General features: G+C 36.4%; 2 protein-coding genes across 2 annotated transcripts; both read left to right on the top strand.

Annotated features, from left to right (window-relative positions):
• Positions 1-1399: 1399 nt before the first annotated feature.
• On the top strand, positions 1400-12738 carry LOC149385852 (LRR receptor-like serine/threonine-protein kinase IOS1). Its single transcript, XM_089625928.1, has 13 exons — positions 1400-1555; positions 1628-2174; positions 9129-9598; positions 9679-9817; positions 9896-9967; positions 10057-10128; positions 10461-10541; positions 10675-10853; positions 10937-11190; positions 11277-11403; positions 11509-11574; positions 11644-11836; positions 12117-12738. The coding sequence occupies exons 1-13, from the start codon at positions 1453-1455 to the stop codon at positions 12538-12540; spliced, it is 2727 nt and encodes a 908-aa protein (XP_089482054.1). The 5' UTR covers positions 1400-1452; the 3' UTR covers positions 12541-12738.
• Positions 12739-14638: 1900 nt separating this feature from the next.
• Positions 14639-16958, top strand: LOC149385851 (putative LRR receptor-like serine/threonine-protein kinase PAM74). The gene is made up of 7 exons (XM_089626424.1): positions 14639-14735; positions 14831-15377; positions 15665-16167; positions 16258-16402; positions 16502-16573; positions 16691-16762; positions 16874-16958. The coding sequence occupies exons 1-7, from the start codon at positions 14639-14641 to the stop codon at positions 16956-16958; spliced, it is 1521 nt and encodes a 506-aa protein (XP_089482550.1).
• The last annotated feature ends 58 nt before the right edge of the window (positions 16959-17016 follow it).

Genomic DNA, 17016 nt, shown 5'->3' with positions numbered 1-17016 from the left:
TAATTCAGTTTAATGATAGTTGTCATTGATTTTAACTAGAAAACAACTCACTAATCAATAATGCTAATAAAGTGAAGTTAGTATTATATTCAGTAATCATTCATGTTTATTTTATAATCTTCAGTGGACAATATTCTTAACAAGACTCGCATTTTGTTGGAGATATTGTTCTCTGTCGTGACCTTGAAATACATTAATCAGATTGCGGATGTGCTCACCAAGAGCTTGTCCGTCACTCGCATCCTGAAGCTCAAGTCCAAGCTTGTCGTTGGCATCATCACCGCCTAGGTTGAGGGGGTTAATAGAGTAGTTGAAGCCACGTCAGCACGTCATCGAAGATAAGAAATGGAAAGACTTATTGTGGAGTTAATGTAATCAAAGAGTGTTAGTTAAGTTAACTATTTTGAGGTTAGATCTTAGTTGTACTAACTGATGTAGGATATATTACAATAGTGTAACCAATATTACGATTAATGAATCTTTTCGGAAGAAAAAGTGACTTTATCTCTCCAAATTTGAATACTTCATTTTAAAAATCTTTCAAAATGCTATATTATTTTACTTCGGCGTAGTGAAAATTGTGTTTACCATTTAGGCATTGATCATCCTTCTTTTCGAACACACGAAATAGTTTGAGTGCTCTAGTTTAAATAAGAATGGACAGTCGATTCTATTTAGGGGAATTTCGACTACTTAAAATAGCGAATATTTCAGCTCTTTGATTTCGTCTAACTAAAAAAGTCTTCGCAAGCACATATAACGTTGGCACTTGGAAGTTATCTTGTAAAGATGATATAAGATCTGAAAGCTATTGCGAAGACTTCTTCAAAGATTATCTAAGCGCCGATAATGCTTTGAAAATGACTACATGCATTGGTTATTCTGCTCCTTTTCTCTAACATCGTAATTTATGCACGAAAATACGTACCCAGTAAGGGGATTCATAAATGTCAAAATTTTAGTTAATATTTAATTTTCCACTTGTAAATATTAAACCATCTGTCAAGTTGCATGTACATTTTTGTGTGTGACTTTTTTTTGCTGAGATTTCGCAACATCTTCATTATCTACCTTTGTTTAATCTTTGCGGTTTTCTTTGCCCAAAAGAACAAGCTTTGCGCGGTAATTTTCTTACTATTTTTCTCTTTATCCCGAATTTTCAAGAGCAAGTTGGCAAGTTGTTGGCGTACAAAATTGTCGTCAATGATAAACTATATATCATCATATGTCAATACGTACAGCCCGTATATACATAGAATTGACTACGTACTACAATATTTTATATAATCCCTACATTGAAAAATGTAGCCATGTAAAAGTTTTTTTTAATTAGAAAGATCTTTCATAAAATAATTAGCTAATATAGATATTAAATCTAATTTTAAGTTTTTCTTCAATCTTCAGTCTTCACAGCGCACACAAGCAATGCTAATCTAAAATAACAAAACAAAAATGAAGCAAAACGAGACTGAGTACAAACTTCACCGGATTTTCTTCCAACTTCTGATCATAGATCTTTTACTTCTCTTTCCCGTTGACGCACAGAACCAAACAGGTACATGAACATATATTCTATTTCCATAATCAATAGTAAACCTAACACTAAAGGTATGGGGACACGTGTCAGGATTCATCAGCCTAGACTGTGGTCGGTTGCCGATAAACCACTCCTACGCAGAGCCGTCCACGGGCATAATCTACGTCTCCGACGCCGCCTACGTGGCAAGCGGAGAGAGCAAGAGCGTTGAGCCGCGGTACAGCGAAGTCTCCCAAGAACAAGCCGCGTTCGTCAGAACCTTCCCAGACGGTGGGCCCCGCCACTGCTACTCCATCGGAGTAGCGCGGGACGCGCGGTACCTGATCCGCGCCAGCTTCCTCTACGGAAACTACGACGGCCTCAACAGCCTCCCTCAGTTCGACATCCACGTCGGAGTCTCTCTGTGGCAGACTATTACGATCGAGGCCGTCGGGCTCAACGTCATAAAAGATGTTGTACACGTGGCAACACGTGAGGTGCTCAGCGTTTGCCTAGTGGACACTGGATCTGGAACGCCGTTCATTTCGGCGTTGGAGCTGAGGCCTCTGAAGAACGATACTTACGTAACTCCGTCTGGATCTTTGTCGCTCCACCTCCGGGGTGATGTTGGGTCTACCCTCAATGGCTCTATTTACAGGTATGGACTTAATTATGTTTAAAATGATCTTTGTCGCGTACTAATTTATTGAAATAAAAATTCCCTTATCCTAGTTTAATAGCTAATTTATGTTTTTACTGTAATATTTCAAACTTCACAGTCAGTAGAGTGGAGGAGCCAGGATTTGCATGCTTGCAGATTTGATTAAAAATATTATTCTAAATTTTGTAAGGAGTGTGTAAGAAAATAAATAACTGAGGATATATTTAAAAATTATATAATTATAACTTAAAAATTTTCAAATCGATCAAATTCATATGACTATATTTTTTTTAAGGAGTTTCAGATATATAGCTCCTATATAAGATAAAAATGGAAAATCTATCAAATCATCTCTCAGGAATCCCACGTTTAAAGTAAATAAAAATTAACAAAAGCTTATAAAGGTCATGAGTTACTCTTCTCGTTACTAATTAGTAATTTTGATATGGAACCTCATGATACTTTCACATGGTATCAGAACTCATTAAGCCAAAACGAATATCTGATCCAATCGTTGGGATTCGGTCAGAGATAAACGAACGCAAAGAGCCGTAATTTTAAGAGGACGTGTTAGGAATCTCACATTGAAAATAAATGAAAACTAACAAGAACTTATAAATGTCATAAGTTACTACTCTCATTACCAATAGATTTTGAGATGGAACCCATGATACTTTCACACAATCTCACATAATTTAAAATGTTAATTTATTTTCTGGTTTAAATACCTTATTATTATTATCATTTTATATCTAAGGTGTGACTTCTATACAAGGACAGAATAGGAAAGCTGTTAAACTATCTCACGCGTCTCAAAAATAATATTTTATATGCTGATTTGGATACTATCATTGTTATTAGCACTCTTCTTGAACAAGGCTCGGAGTTATTAACGTGGTAGATTCAAAGTATTTACTGATGGCCATATATCCATTCTTACACCATAAGATGACCTACGTTACGTAAAAGATCATAAATATGACAAAAATAATTACAAATGCTACGACTTTTGACATCTACATATATACTGCATAGGGATCTTCAAAGAACAGTTAAGTCATATGCTGCACATGGTAATGATTCCACGCCTTAATATAATACGCAGTCATTACTTCGGTCTTTAATTCCGGTAATACTTTTTATTTCTTATTTTTTTTTTTAAGTAATAAAAGAAATATATAGAGGTACGTTCAACATATTTGATTTAAGATTATATATCTCAATTTTATTATGTTAAAAAAAAACTTTTGGTTGTGTCTCTTTACAATAGTTAAACTTTCAACTTAGACATTAGAGAATACTGTTTTTTTTTTTTTTTTTTTTTTTTTTTTTTTTTTTTTTTTTTTTTTTTTTTATCGATATAGCTCATTATTTCAATTCATATTATATAGCCACTTTGCATGTCTCGAGCACTTGACTAAGTTCTAATGTCTTTCTATATAAAATTATTTATAATATTTTTCTGATATATGAACTAAAATCACTCACACGCGATTAAGAAAAAGATGTAAAAATGTAATTAAAACAGACATAATATATGTCAAAATATGATTAAAGTGATTAGGCTCAAAATAAGTTGACTTTAAATTATTCAAAATAACAGCGTAAATAAATCAAACACATAAAATAAATTAACATATAAAACTTTAAAAAATAATATAAAAAATAGTTAAATAGTGTATTTTTGGATCAAATGAAATTATTGTTATTTGTTTGGATAATTATGTAATTTAGAAGCTTTTAAAGGACCAAACTGAAAATACACAAAATAAATGTAGTAATGAACGGTAACGTGCTACATGCAAACTGTGCATCAATCCCTCAAAACGCTAATTTAGGGTGTGTTTTAGAGTTTGGGCGTGAAAGAAAAGAATATGTGGTGTTTGTCGAATTGTGACAGAGAATGAAGATGATAGTAAACGATTACCTTCATTAGATTGCAATGAACAATTACAATGTGCATTTATAGAGATCCAACAATCCTAACTAACTCTAACTAACTTTAGCTTCCTTAGCTTGATTTGTACGCAAGGCTAAGCTGCCTGAGTTGTCTTGATTTTGCTGAGCTGACAGTGTAGCTCCAATACCCCCCTTCAAACTCAACGTGCTTGCATCAAGAACTTTGAGTTTGGATCGCATGAACTCGAATGCATTGCTTGAGATGGCCTTTGTTAGGATGTCAGCTGTTTGATCAACAAATGGAATGTGTTGAACCTTTATCTGCTTGGCTTGAACTTTTTCCCGCACGAACTACGGGTCAAGTTCAAGGTGCTTTGTTCTTGCGTGAAGGACTGGATTTGCTACCAACTAGTGTGCACTGAGATTGTCGCACCATATAATTGGCTCTCTTGAAGACTTGACTTGAAGTTCAGACATGAGATGTTGAGTCAAATGATGTACATCAAACTTTTGTAACAAGTGATGTACGTCAAACTTTTGTATTCAGCTTCAGCAGATGAACAAGAGACGGTGCTTTGTTTCTTGGACTGCCAAGAGATTGGAGAGTCCCCAAGAAATAAACAGAATCCTGATGTTGATCGTCTATCTATGACATCAGAGGCCCAGTCTGCATCACATAATCCAGTGAAATTTAGTGGTCCTTTGATGAGATGGCGAGATAGATGAATGCCACATATGACTGTACCATTTAGATACCTCATAATCCTCTTCACTGCTTTCCAATGATCTTCAAGCGGCTCATGCATGAATTGACAGACTTTGTTGACACTAAAAGCTAGTTCTGGCCTTGTTATTGTCAGATATTATAGTGCACCAACTATGCTCATGTACTGTTGAGGATCTTCAAAGGGCTGGCTTCCATAGTTGAGAAACTTCTGACCGGTTGTAAGTGGAGCTCGTGTTGATTTGTCATTTTGCATATGTGCTTTACAGAGCAAATCTTTGATGTACTTAGACTGGCTGAGGAATAGACCTGTTTCAGTCTTTTTGACTTCAACCCTAAGGAAGTAGTTGACTTATCCCAAGTCCTTGAGAGAGAATTTTGCATCAAGCTGCTCTATTAGTCGCTGGACTTCTTTTTCATCACTACCTGTTATCAGAATATCATCTACATATACTAAGACCAGAATAGTCAGTGAAGTTGTATTCAAGATAAACATGGAAGTATCTGACTTTGAAGGACTAAAACCGAGTGATTGGAGAGTTGTTTGTAGTTTTCAAACCAGGCTCTTGGAGCTTGTTTTAGTCCATACACTGACTTGATTAGTCTGCACACTGCCTTTGGTTTTGTGTTGTCTTCAAACCCATACGGCGGTGCCATGTAGACTTCTTCATGTAGGTCTCCATCAAGGAAGGCATTGTTTACATCAACTTGATGTACTAGCCACTTCATGTTGACTGCAAGAGTAAGAATGATCCTTATTGTAGAAGGCTTTGTTACATTATTGAAAGTCTCACTGTAATCAAATCCAGCAACTTGATTGAAGCCTTTTGCTACAAGTCTGGCTTTGTGTTTGAGTATAGAGCCATCAGGATTCTCTTTTAGTATGAAAACCCACTTGCAGCCAATTAGTTTTTTGTTGGTAGGGAGTTCCACTAGTTTCCAGGTATTGTTTTGTATTAGTGCTTTGTATTCCTGGACTATAGCAGCTTTCCACTCTGACTGTTGTAGAGCATCTTTTGCAGTGTCTGGCTCTCTTGTGCTGATGAAGGCTCTGGGTTTGAATACTCCATTCTTTGATCTTGTGACCATCCCATGTCTGTTTGTTTGTTGTTGGTGGAGCTGGACTGGAAGGTAAGGCTTGATCACTGTCATTGATGTTGAAATTTTCAAAGGGCAGCGTGATCTTTATCCTCCCAGACTGTATTGAGTTGCTATCTTCTGAAGGTTGTGCATCAGGTTCATTGTTGTTTGATGATGCCTGAGGTGGAATGACTGCTTGAACCTATACTTCAGCAACTTCAGGAAATGGATTAGCTTCACATTGGTTACTAGATTCAGTCTCATTTTGTCCTGTATTTTGAATCAGATTCAGGCTGGGTTGGATGACTTTGAGAGCTTGGCTAGACTGGACAAAGTGAGGTGATTGGGTGGATTTTGGTTTGTGTTTGGAAAAGGGAAATTGAGATTCATCATAGATGACATTTCTGCTTATGTAAACTCTTCCACACTTACTTAGACACTTGTAACCTTTGTGGCTTAGACTGTAACCAATGAAAGTACATGGTTTAGATTTGAAATCAAATTTGTGGGTGTTATAGGGTCTCATATCAGGATAGCACAAATAACCAAAGGTTTTGAGATTAAAGTATTGAGGATTTCTTTTGAACAGAACAATTAAAGGGACTTGAAATTGAATTGTGGAATAAGGTAATCTGTTTGTTATGAACACTACAGTTCTAATTGCCTCATTCCATAATTTAAAGGGCATGGATGCACTAGCTAATAGAGCAAGATCGTTTCAACTATCTTTCTGTGTTTTCTTTCAGCCAATCCATTTTGCTCATGGACATGAAGACAATAAATTCTATGAATGATTCCTAGGGAGCTGAGTGTTTTGGTAAAGGCTTTGAATTCTCCCCCTCCATCACTCTGAATGGCCTTGATTTTGTGTCCTAGCTGTAGTTCTACTTGTGTTTTGAGATGATTGAAGGACTGTAGTGCTTCTGATTTGGCTCTTAGAAGATATACCTAGGTATATTTAGAGTATGCATCTGTTAAATGAATATAGTATTTATACACATTTGTTGAGACTGTGGGAGAGGGGCCCCAAATATCTGTATAGATGAGTTCTAGTGGTTCAGTGAAAACAGTTGTGGAATTTTGAAAAAGGGCTTTGTGCAGTTTACCAAGACAACAAGAGGAACATATAGAATTTGTAGCTTTATTGCAGACATTTGAATTACAAGATCTTAGTACAAAGTTTGATGACCTGCTCTGAGGCATGGCCAAGTCTGTTGTGCCATGTACTAAAATCTGGTTTAGTTGAAGCTACATTACAACTAGGAAATAAATTGTGTGTAGTACTTTGACACTTTGCTGATTTGAGAGGCTCTTTGTGGTTGCCAGGCTTGACTTGGCTCTGACTTTGTGTGTTGATTGAGACTTGGCTTTTGTCGAAGACATATAACCCTCCCTTGAGTTGACCTCTCATCAGAACAGTGTTATTGATTATATCTTTCACATAACAAGTGTATGGCATGAACTCAAAAAAGACATTATTGTCACCAACAAATTTTGACACACTACGCAGATTTTTGGTTATTTTAGGCACATGAAGCAGATCATTCAGGGACAAAGATCTATCAGGACAAAATTGAGACTGCAATGTAGAATTACCAATATGAGCTATAGAGAGTCCCTTACCATCTCCCATATGGACCTGATCTGTGCCATAGAATTCTGACCATATCGTTAGATTCCCCATCTTTGACGTGATGTGATTTGTTTCTCCTGAGTCTGGAAACCATTATGTGTCGTTAGAGGATTGAAACCATGCAGGATCGTTGATGTTGTCTGTTGTGGCTATCATGGAGTAGAGGCCTTGGCTTGATGAGTTGGTGTCTATTGTCTGATCTGGTGCGGCTTGGAGATGAGCCACGTTGCCCTGGATTTGAGCCCCAGATTGCAGTTGACTTGGGCCTGTGAATGTCTAATCAAATCTGTAGTAGCATTGAGTGACTATGTGTCCAAGTTTTCCATAGAGTTGACACTAGACCTTGTTGTTTCTGTGCCAAGAACCTCGGCCATTGATGACTCCATGTCCACGTCCTCGTGCTTGTGGGTGACCTCTTCCACTGCCTTGCCCTAGACTGAAGGAATTAGTGGTATGATTGTTGGAGTAGCCTTGACGTTGATGTTGCTGTGAGAATTATTGAGGCCCGTAATTGTTGTTGAAAGGACGATTAAAGCTTGATCTTGCGTAGTTGGCCATGATCTGATTTGAACTTTGATCAAACTCATTAGTCTTTTTCTCCAGCAATACTTCACGGGACAGCAGCAAGGCTTCAAGATCTGTGACTGTCTATGGCTCTACTCTCGGATTAATCGAAGTTACAAACATCTCATAATCTGAGGGCAAACAATTCAAGATTGCATCAATGTGTTCTCTTTCCTCGACTTTGTGACCAACCAGAGTGAGCAGATCTACACAATTACGAATCTTTAGCAGAAATTCGTTAATTGATAGATCGCCTTTCTTTGTGTGTTGCAGAGCCGTTTTGTATTGTGAGATCTTGGCTCTGACTTAAGATCCAAAATAGGACTCAAGAGTCGACCATAATTGCGATGTGGACTCACAGTTGATCGTTTGAGAAACTAGATTATCAGTCATTGAAGAGAAAATCTAGGACAAAATGAGACTATCCTATTGATCAAAAATCAAGGAATTCTGGATTGAACCTGGAGGCAAGTTCATCTTGACGGCTGAGAAATTTCGGCGGTGGTTCGCGATTCGCTTGGATGAACTCCTAGAGACGATGACCTTTGATCGCGACGAGGACTTGTTTTCGCCAGGAAATGAAGTTGTTCTAATCTAATTTCGACGCAATTAGATGAGTGAATGAGATCGGTGAAGCACGATTGATCGTTGGAGTAGAGGTCTGACTGTGAGACGCCATTTGAGAATTATTCCGATACCAGGTTGTGAAGCTCTGGTACCATGAAAGAAAAGAATATGTGGTGTTTGTTGAATTGTGACAGAGAATGAAGATGATAGTAAACGATTTCCTTCATTATATTGCAATGAACAATTACATTATGTATTTATAGAGATCTTACAGTCCTAACTAACTCTAACCAACTTTAGCTTCCTTAGCTTGATTTGTACGCAAGGCTGAGCTAGCTGAGTTGTCTTGATTTTGCTGAGCTGGCAGTGTAGCTCAATAGGGTGAGACTAAAAGTTTATTGTAGAATATGTTTTAGAATTTGATCCGCGATATGGTACCAAAACCTGAATTATTGAAAAAAAAATCTATACATTAAATTTTCAGGTACCCTTTTGACGTGCACGACCGGCTTTGGTTCCCGTACGTCTACAACAAGTGGACCCAATTGGCGACAAATGAGACGTTTGAAACCGGCTCTATGTATGAGCCGGCACGACTGGTCGTGGCAACAGCTGGCACTCCCATAGACGATGACGCACCAATGCAATTCGCATGGAGCGACCCCGATCCGGCTGCCAAGTACTTTGTCTACCTATACTTTGTTGAGGTCATAGACACCAAAGGCAACGACTCAAGAGCCTTCAACGTCATGCTCAACGACGAGCTTTTCTATGGTCCCATCACCTTAGAATACTTGAACCTCTTCACGGTAAGCACTCCCTCAGGACACAACGGAGGCAACTTTACCTTCTCCATTGAAAGGGTTCAGAACTCGACTCGTCCGCCGGTTCTCAACGGCATTGAGATATACAAGTGGTTGGATTTGACGCGGCCTGAAACCGATCTGAAAGACGGTAAGATAATACGAATTTGCGCATGTTATAATGAAGTTATTTTCTAGTATTTTGTAGTAAAGTTATTTTTTAATTATTAGTGGACGCAATTTCGATGATAAAATCTGGGTATGGAGTAAAGAAGAATTGGGAAGGGGATCCTTGCCTTCCCCTGGAATATGCATGGACGGGTTTGAATTGTAGCTTTGAGGGTTCTGGTCCTCCTAGAGTAACATCATTGTAAGTAAAAAGAAAAATATTAATCGGATTTTGTTTTGCATATATGTTAGTTAATTTTCAGTTTTTGTTGATGTTCAGGAATTTATCATCTAGTGGACTGACTGGGGAGATATCGTCTTATATTTCAAACCTAACTTTGATAGAATCTTTGTAAGTGGTGATACATGGTCTCATATCTTATAATATATTGTTTAATCCATTGATTTTTTGTTTTATATTTTTTTTTGTTATTTTATCAGGGACTTGTCGAATAATAGCTTGACTGGATCAGTGCCGAGTTTTCTATCCCAGTTGCCGAAATTAAAATTCCTGTAAGTGACTTGAAGATATATGAGCTAATAATTTTAGTTATTTCACTCTAATTGTAATTTCAAAAATTTTACTATTAAGTTATATAGGCACACGGATATAGTAGATTGAGATATAGCCCACCTTTGGTTAATTTCTTGTAAATAGCCAAGTAAACTTATTAACAGATTAATAAAAACATTATTTAACACAACCAAACATATATTTTAGGTAGTTAATAGGCTGCCACGTATGCAAGTTGGCTATTTACAAAGTATTTACCAAATGTTGGCTAATTTACAATTCCTATAGTTTAGGTGGCTTACGTAGCCAATGTTTTGTTGTTTATTTTCAGAAACTTAGAAAGAAACAACCTCACAGGCTCTGTTCCGGCTGAACTCATTCAAAAATCAGAAAGTGGTTTTCTATTACTAAGGTAAAAATTATATGTTAAAAACAGAATGCAAAAACTTTGTCCAATATTTTCGTTGAATTTCTTCCTATAGCCATGTAAAATATTATTCTTGACTTCTAAAAGCTGGCTTATATTCATCACTTCATGAATGCAGCGTGGGAGAGAATCCTGATCTTGATCAATGCACATCACTTTCGTGCAAAAAAACAGAGGAGACACAGAAGAAGAGCAATGTTCTAATTCCAATTGTAGCTTCGGTTTTTGGATCGATTGTGCTCATGATAATAGTAGCTGTAATCGTGTTCAGCGTTCTTAAGAGGAAGAAGAGATTAGGTAAGTTTTTTTTATAATGGAAATTAGTTAGATAATACAATAAAACGTAACACCTGATTAACCCTGTGTTTATATCAAACTAGCACAATCAAAGGAAACAGATCTTATAGGCTTCAAGAAACGAAGTTTCACCTACTCTGAGATTGTGAAGATGACAAACAACTTAAAGAGGACTCTTGGAAAAGGTGGATTTGGTACTGTTTTCTTCGGAACCGCTGCAGAAAATATTCAAGTGGCGGTTAAATTGCTTTCTCCTCCGAAATCTGCACGGGGAAATCGACACGAACAAACTGAGGATAGTATGCAGAGCTTTTACCATCAACAGTTTCAAGCAGAGGTAAGATATTTTGGTGTATACAATATTGAAGATCATATATTTTTTAGCTAGATTATAAGAAAGACTACGTCACTCTTTACTTGCAGGTTAAGCTTCTTATGAGAGTTCATCACGGAAATTTGACGAGCCTTATTGGATACTGCGACGAAGGAGACAAAAAGGCTCTCGTCTACGAGTTCATGTCTAACGGAGATTTATCGTCGCATATTTTAGGTATGGTTATTTTTAAAATGTACATTAATACGCTAGGTTAGGACTTGCGATTTGATTTACTTTTTCTTCTGTGACACTGTTTTATGATCTTTTTCCTCTGTGTAGGTGGTAGTAACACGATTTTTTTGAGTTGGAAAACGAGAGTTCAAATTGCGATAGATTCAGCTCAAGGTTAGTGCATTTTGAAATTATACACAGTTTCATTCTCTCTATAAAAAAATATATGAAAAATTGATGTAGGATTGGAGTACTTGCACACGGGGTGTAAGCCACCGATAGTCCATAGAGACGTAAAAACCACAAACATTTTATTAAACGATCGCTTACAAGCAAAGATTGCCGATTTTGGACTCTCCAAAGCCTTCCCGACTGAGGATAATGCCACACACGTCTCTACTAGAGTCGCCGGAACACGCGGATACCTCGATCCCGAGTAAGTTTACTCTGATTAAAGCAATAGAAACAGAGCATAATCGGTAAAGAGGGCGTCAAATGTAATTACATTAATAATTATAAAAAAAGCTGATCACAGAATATAACCCCTAGTATTTAGCTTGTACACTATCACCTCGCAATATGATTTTTAAGGAATTGTTACTTCGTACGGCTTTCTATCAAATCGATCATTATATTTTTAGGGATGCCATCATTAAATGTTGATTCAAAGCACGAGTAATTAAAATCAATTATGATTAGTGACACCGTATTTTCAGGTATTTTCAAACGGGGTGGCTAAACGAGAAAAGCGACGTTTACAGCTTTGGAGTCGTTCTCTTGGAGATAATCACAGGACGCCCTGCCCTAATTAGGATCCCAGAAGAGACTACCGTCATTGAGTGGGTCAATTCGGTGCTTTCCACAGGCGACATCAACACCATCGTCGAGTCAAGCCTAGATGGAGATTTTGAGACAAACTCAGTTTGGAAAGCAGTTGAATTGGCGATGACTTGTGTCTCTCGATCTCCGAATAAAAGGCCGACCATGAGTCAAGTTGTTGCCGAATTAAAGGAAAGTTTGGCAGCAGAAACAGCTCGAATAGACAATAATGGTGTTGGGTTTGAAACAGCAAGGGTTTCGGTTGATAATATAGTATCTTCCAATGTGAGTCCTAGTGAAATAAGTCCCTTGGCAAGGTAGTTTTTTATTTTCTTCGTTTCCGTTTTTTACGTCTTCAATGAAGCTTGTAATATTTGCTGATCATGAAAAACAGTGCTTGGTACAAACACGCGCACGAATAATTCTGTAGAACGCACATGCCCTCTTGCCCTTGAAATTGTATATAGGGAATATGTAAAATTAATATCTTATGTGGCAGCACAACTAGATCAAAGAACAAAATACTATCTCTATCTAAAATCAAGTAATAAATTCAGATCTGTTTGCAAGATATTTTTCCCGATATTATATGGACCCTTACAAATTCAATCAATATACCCACTTTTTTTTTAGTATATATATTTATTATATGAAATAAGTTCGGGGTTTTTTTTTGGAGATTGTTTGAAAATCAGAGACTATGATATAATAATAAAAGTACTGAAGAAGTTTTTATTTATTTATTTATTTTTATTTTTTTAAGCAAGGGAAGTTTGTGTTATTTACTTCCATAGAAATGTCTTTAATTAGTTTATCTCTATTTATAGTTCTCAATCGACATTCTAGATATGATTTTAAAAGTGAGGCTTTGTCCTTTGTGTCCTTTTTTCTCTCGAGGCGGTGTGGCTGTGGGTCTTTTGCCTTGTCCATATGAGGGTTTTAGGTGGGTTTGATGATACATTTTTTTGCTTTCGCTTCTTCTAACCTCAGCCGCAAGATCTCTAACGACTTCTAATAATCTGATCTGAAGGCGCAAGGTGTATATATGGCTAATATCATGGATCTTATTAAACAAAATCCCTAGAACTCTTCAAAATAAGGTAGTTCGAGTCCCTTTTTTTATCTCTTCAATAAGTTCTTCATAGTTGCTCCACACACAAGCCACGTCTTGAATTGTATCTTTGATCCTAATTACAAATTATACCGCTGATATCAACCCCTAGAAGTTGCCTCTCAACTCAGAGATACAAACTGATTTGTAAATAGTACTTACAAATACGTAAAGTCTAAGTTAAATAGTACTCTTACCAACTTACTTTAAGTAACTCCTGGTTACACTTTACTTCACTTTGTACCGTTGAAGTCCATGCTACCACTAGATGCTTATCATGTAAGTCAATAAAACTTTTAGCCGCTTTGAAGCTGACACTCTTCACACTCATTGCTATATTTAATTCTTATATGGAAATTCAAGGCATATCTTATATATACGTTTATGCACATAAGATATATTAGTAGTGAATATTCTTTTAGTTAGAATAGACTACGTAAATTGAATCTTAATTATATTGGCACTCGAAAGAAAGCCAAATACGTAGAACACCATATTTATTTATTTTTTCCATCCTAAAAAAAATATGAATTCCTTTTTAAGCATAGATGTATTCAAAATTGGTTTAACGGATCTAATGATTCGATTTGTGTTAGATCAAAAGAAATATATAAGAACCAGTTATTTATTTAGAGTTACAGCGAGAAATAATCATTGTACTCCTTGAAAGATTAAAGGAGAGAAGTCATTCTTGACTTGACATTTCAACAAAAATAAAACAAACTCTGTAGTTGCATTCCCTCGGAGATATAATCATTACTATAGAATCTTTATATTCATGTACATACAGATGACGTGCGCTATTAAAATGGGCTAAGCCTTAAAAAATAATTTTTTTCTACACAGATGTGCATTATCATGGGTTCGAAAAATATATTTATATCGGAACGTAGAAGAAGTCAACAATGACTACTACCAAAATTCGGGATCTCTCCGCTATTAAAATAGTCAAAATTAGCAGACACAAACACAGCGATACGGCAAACACTGACTAGGAAATCACGAATGATTTTATGGTCCCACCAAAGATGATTTTAATAATATCATACAGAATTAGTACTTGGTCAACTTGATAACATAATACTATCAAATCATTGGTAAATAATTCCAATTATATTCGAATCCTGATCAACTTGGCAATGAAAAACTAGTAGGCATTGACCAAGACTAATTTATCAAATAATTAGCTGGAATAAGAAGAATAAGCATATACATATACAATGACATCATAAAATTATCTCTGCATGATTGCCATCTTGAAAAGCTGACATAGTAAGCAGAGCTACTCCCAGGTAGTGCAACACGACAATGAGGGAACGATCGGAGATTCGGAGACACTCTATCATCTCCTTGTTTATCCTTTTTTCCTTTGTACTCCTAGTTCATGCCCAAAATGATCAATCAGGTAACTAACTAAGAAACTAAATAAACTTATAAATGGAATCTAAAAAAATGATAATCGGTTTTCCGGTTTTGCACTAACCCTTTTTTTTGTCGCAGGGTTCATTAGCATTGATTGTGGTCTTCCCGAAAGTCTAGGCGGCTATACGGACCAAAGTACAGGCATAAATTTCGTGCCAGACGAACCCTTTGTTAAAAACGGCGTGAGTCAAACCTTGCCTCTAAAATCACAAGGCCAGTATCTGAAACAGCTCATACGTCTCCGATTCTTTCCAGAAGGAATCTGGAATTGTTATACAATAGGTGTGTCGAAAGGCACTAGATACTTAATAAAAGCGAGGTTCTACTATGGGAATTATGATGGTAAAAACAGCACCCCGGTGTTTCATCTCCACCTCGGTTCTAATTTTTGGGATACGATCACATTCATCAACAACATGGATTTTCCCACCCAGACCGAGATCATACATGTTGCGCAGCAGAACTATGTGCGTGTTTGTGTTGCGGATATTGGTAAAGGAACACCATTTATTTCAGCTCTGGAATTAAGGCCGTTGACAAACATCACCTACGTTACCAAAGTTGGAATGTCTTTGAAATTTGTCAAACGTGTTGATCTTGGATCGATGACCAACAAGACCTACAGGTTTGCCACTCCCTTTTTATTTGATATATTTACATCGATAGAGCAGCTAAATTATGTTATAATGTATGAATTAGCTAAAGAAAGAATATTCAGATTTGATTTGTGTGCTTTTTAAAAAAATTAATTAAATGAACTGTCTAGATGCAGACCTCTGAACTGGCGCAATGTTACTAAGAATGATAATAAGTAGCAGGCCATAACCCATAGTTAATAAGATTTAGGAACATTTAGTACTTTTATTAAATGGAACATTTTAAGAATACATATCAACTCCTTGTTTTGGATAGGTGGCCACAAGATGCTTTGGATCGAAGTTGGTCTGTTAATGATATCAATGAGATTCTGTTTAAGAAAAACTGGACCACAGTGTACACATCTAGCGTTGTGAATTCTGATGTGAACTACAAGTTACCTCCACAAATAATGAACACAGCCATCACCCCAAAAAATTATAGTGATCCCTTGACATACAGTTGGTACACCTTTGACCCGTCCAATGCGTATTATATGTATCTTCACTTTGGTGAAATAAAAAAGCTCAAACAGAACGAGTCAAGATCATTTGACATCTTTGTTAACGGCAAGTTTCAGGATGGACCTATAGTCCCCAAATATTTGAATGTCAGCACTGTATATAGTGTAACACATTTACCTATTGTAACCGAGATCATGGGAAACTATACCATTTCTTTTGTGAAGAGCCCAAATTCGACTCAACCACCGATCCTCAATGCTATTGAGATCTACACTGCGCTGGATTTATCGCAGTCAGAGACAGAGCAAGGCGATGGTATGATCAGTCGTAATTATTGCTTGTTATCGATTGATTAATTTCATTGTATGATTTTTTGTAATAATTGTATTTTTTTGCTAACACTAGTTGAAGCTATCACTCAAATTAAATCAACCTATAGTGTGAAGAGAAACTGGGATGGAGATCCATGTGCTCCGATAGAATACAAATGGAATGGTCTAAACTGTAGTTTTGCAGGTTCTAAATCTGATCCTCCGAGAATTATCGCTTTGTAAGATATACTATATCAGCCTTGACATATTTTTGTTTTAATTTCAAAATCTTTGTATGTTAAGCTCTTGCTTGATTTAACCGATGAAAATTAATTCAGGAACTTGTCATCTAGTATGATGACCGGAGAGATATCTTCTCATATTTTTAACGTATCCAGGCTGGAGTCGCTGTAAGCACTTGATGACCACAATGTTTTCTTTTATAATTCAATTATATGGAATGAATTAATATGAAATTTTGGCATCAAACGAATTTGCAAACAATGTATTGATATCTTATAATGCAGGGACTTATCGTATAATCGCCTAAGCGGACCAATTCCAGAATTTCTAGCTCAGTTGCCACACCTGAAATTCCTGTAAGATATTTAACTACAAGTTTTAATTTATGTATATGGAAACAGAAAATATATAAAATTATCTTTATTGCTTTGCGGATCAAATAATGTGTAACCCTTGTTTTATTTCAGAAACTTAGATGCAAATAACTTTACTGGCTCAATACCTGTTGAACTCTTTGCGAAATCATCAAATGGTTCCCTGACATTGAGGTGATTTACTTTATATTTATTATTTTATTCCCACGACGAAGCTGACTTGAATTTATAACTTT

The sequence above is a fragment of the Urtica dioica genome, chromosome 9 (assembly GCF_054948205.1).
Source record: "Urtica dioica subsp. dioica isolate 48M chromosome 9, U.dioica_male_clone48M_v1_H2, whole genome shotgun sequence".
In the NCBI taxonomy this organism is placed as follows: Eukaryota; Viridiplantae; Streptophyta; class Magnoliopsida; order Rosales; family Urticaceae; genus Urtica; species Urtica dioica.
The sequence above is the reverse complement of the archived record's forward strand: the minus strand, read 5'-3'. Positions and strand labels throughout refer to the sequence as shown.